Raw genomic sequence first — 1,911 nt, 5'->3', positions numbered from 1 at the left:
CCGGGCAAGCCAAGGGAAGGCATGGGGGTGTGGCCTAATATACTAATAAGATGCACGATCAGGGGGTGGGCCTAATATGCTAATAGATCTCTGCTGTAGGGTGTGGCCTATTATGCTAATGAGTTCCTGCTGGGCTTTTTCTACAAAAAAAAGCCCTGGTATAGAAGGATCATGGTTCATTAGTATGTGCCCCACAGGTACCTTACCTCAGTCGGTCGTTCGCATCTTGGAAATGTTGCGGAGCAAAGATGATGGCCGGACTGGAATTGATCGGCAGAGCCAATCGGTTGTTGAGGTACATGTCGTCCAGCCAGTAGTCTAAAACCTATGAAGACAAGGTCATGGATGACCACATAGCCAGATGATTGAAGATACGCCTGTGCTTGTCTCACACGCGTCAACAGTTTGGAATGTAGGCATCTGCTAAAATAAAACTCCTTTGAGATCTGTTGGAACAGACGCGGAGAACAAGAGTTGCCCCCCCCCCCCCATTCCCTAGAGCCAGAAAGGGTGAAATCTTCATTCAGGCAAGAGCCCAGTTCTAAATTAGAATCTTTCTGGATTACATCATCCCTTCGAGGCTTCGCTGTAATAGCCAGAGCCTTTTGAAGGTGGAGGAGAAAAGCCTTCACCGTTCTATTGTAGAAGTAGTGAAATTTATTGTGTAGCCATTGGCCATTACAATTTAAAACAGTATACAAATTGCACCACTCACAGCACTGGAATTTGAATTACATTTAAAATATAATAACCTCTAAAAATCTGCACGTTCAGTATTTAAATTAATTAAAATCTTAACTATAGATACCTATCCCATTCTATTGTATATTATTACAAATCTTGTGTGTCTCTCTCTGTCAGAGATGTTCGACAATAACATTCTGCATTTAGGAGGAGGTTGAAGATTTTTTAAAAAGAAAATCAACCCTGTCATATTTTAAAAGAGGGGCAACAATGTAGACAGAGACCTGTGAGGGGGATTTTCCAGGGCTCTTTTTGTAGCAGGAACTCCTTTGCATATTAGGCCACACACCCCTAATGTAGCCAATCCTCCAAGAGCTTACAGTAGCTCCTTTATAGGAGCTACTGTAAGCTCTTGGAGGATTGGCTACATTAGGGGTCTGTCGCTTAATATGCAAATGAGTAAAAAGGTAAAGGTTCCCTTGCTCGAAAGCCAGTCGAATCCGACTCTAGGGTTGCGGTGCTCATCTCCGTTTCAAAGCCGAAGAGCCAGCGCTGTCCGAAGACGTTTCCGTGGTCATGTGGCCGGCATGACTAAACACCAAGGCGCACGGAACGCTGTTACCTTCCCACCGAAGTGGTACCTATTTATCTACTTGCAATTTCTTGCTTTCGAACTGCTAGGTTGGCAGGAGCTGGAACTAGAGACAGGCACTCATTCCGTCATGCGGCAACCTGGGTCTTGAACTGCTGAACTACCTGCTACAAAAAGAGCCCTGCTTAAATCTGAATTGGGATGCAAATGTCACCAGTTTTCCAAAATGGCTGCTGCACGATGGATTGTCACCAACATTTGTGAGAGTCCAATAGAAATAAATAAGAAAGAACAAAAATACTTTTTTTTTGGGGGGGGGTGTTTCAGTCTTTTTTCTTAATTCTACTCATTTGAATTAGAGCACCACTTTTCAAATGCTGGTAAAAAAACATCACGTTGCCCTAACCCTGTCGAATTGGGACCATTCATCTCCCAATGTATATTAAATCAAAAAATCTTCCCATAGATTTTTGCTGGGGCTGTGAAATCTGGTGACGAGTCTACTGTTCCAGTGACATTGATTAGCTGTCATTCCTATCATGATAGGCTCTGGCCAACAAAACTCATTTAGAAATTGATAGCTGTCCTTAGTCTGGGTAGATCGACCCTATTTCTCCTGCAACACTCTGTAGGGA

The 1,911-nt window shown here is 43.4% G+C and overlaps 1 protein-coding gene across 1 annotated transcript in view; it reads right to left on the bottom strand.

The window, feature by feature from the left end:
• CHAT (choline O-acetyltransferase) overlaps positions 1–1,911 on the bottom strand; it is a 70,204-nt gene that overhangs the window by 62,745 nt on the left and 5,548 nt on the right. The window contains exon 3 of the mRNA XM_015428343.1: positions 207–325. Within this exon, the coding sequence (XP_015283829.1) occupies positions 207–325 (119 nt within the window). The remainder of the gene's footprint in view (positions 1–206; positions 326–1,911) is intronic.

The sequence above is a fragment of the Gekko japonicus genome, unplaced genomic scaffold (genome assembly GCF_001447785.1).
Source record: "Gekko japonicus isolate JY-2015 unplaced genomic scaffold, Gekko_japonicus_V1.1 scaffold4396, whole genome shotgun sequence".
Taxonomy (NCBI): domain Eukaryota; kingdom Metazoa; phylum Chordata; class Lepidosauria; order Squamata; family Gekkonidae; genus Gekko; species Gekko japonicus.
The sequence above is the reverse complement of the archived record's forward strand: the minus strand, read 5'-3'. Positions and strand labels throughout refer to the sequence as shown.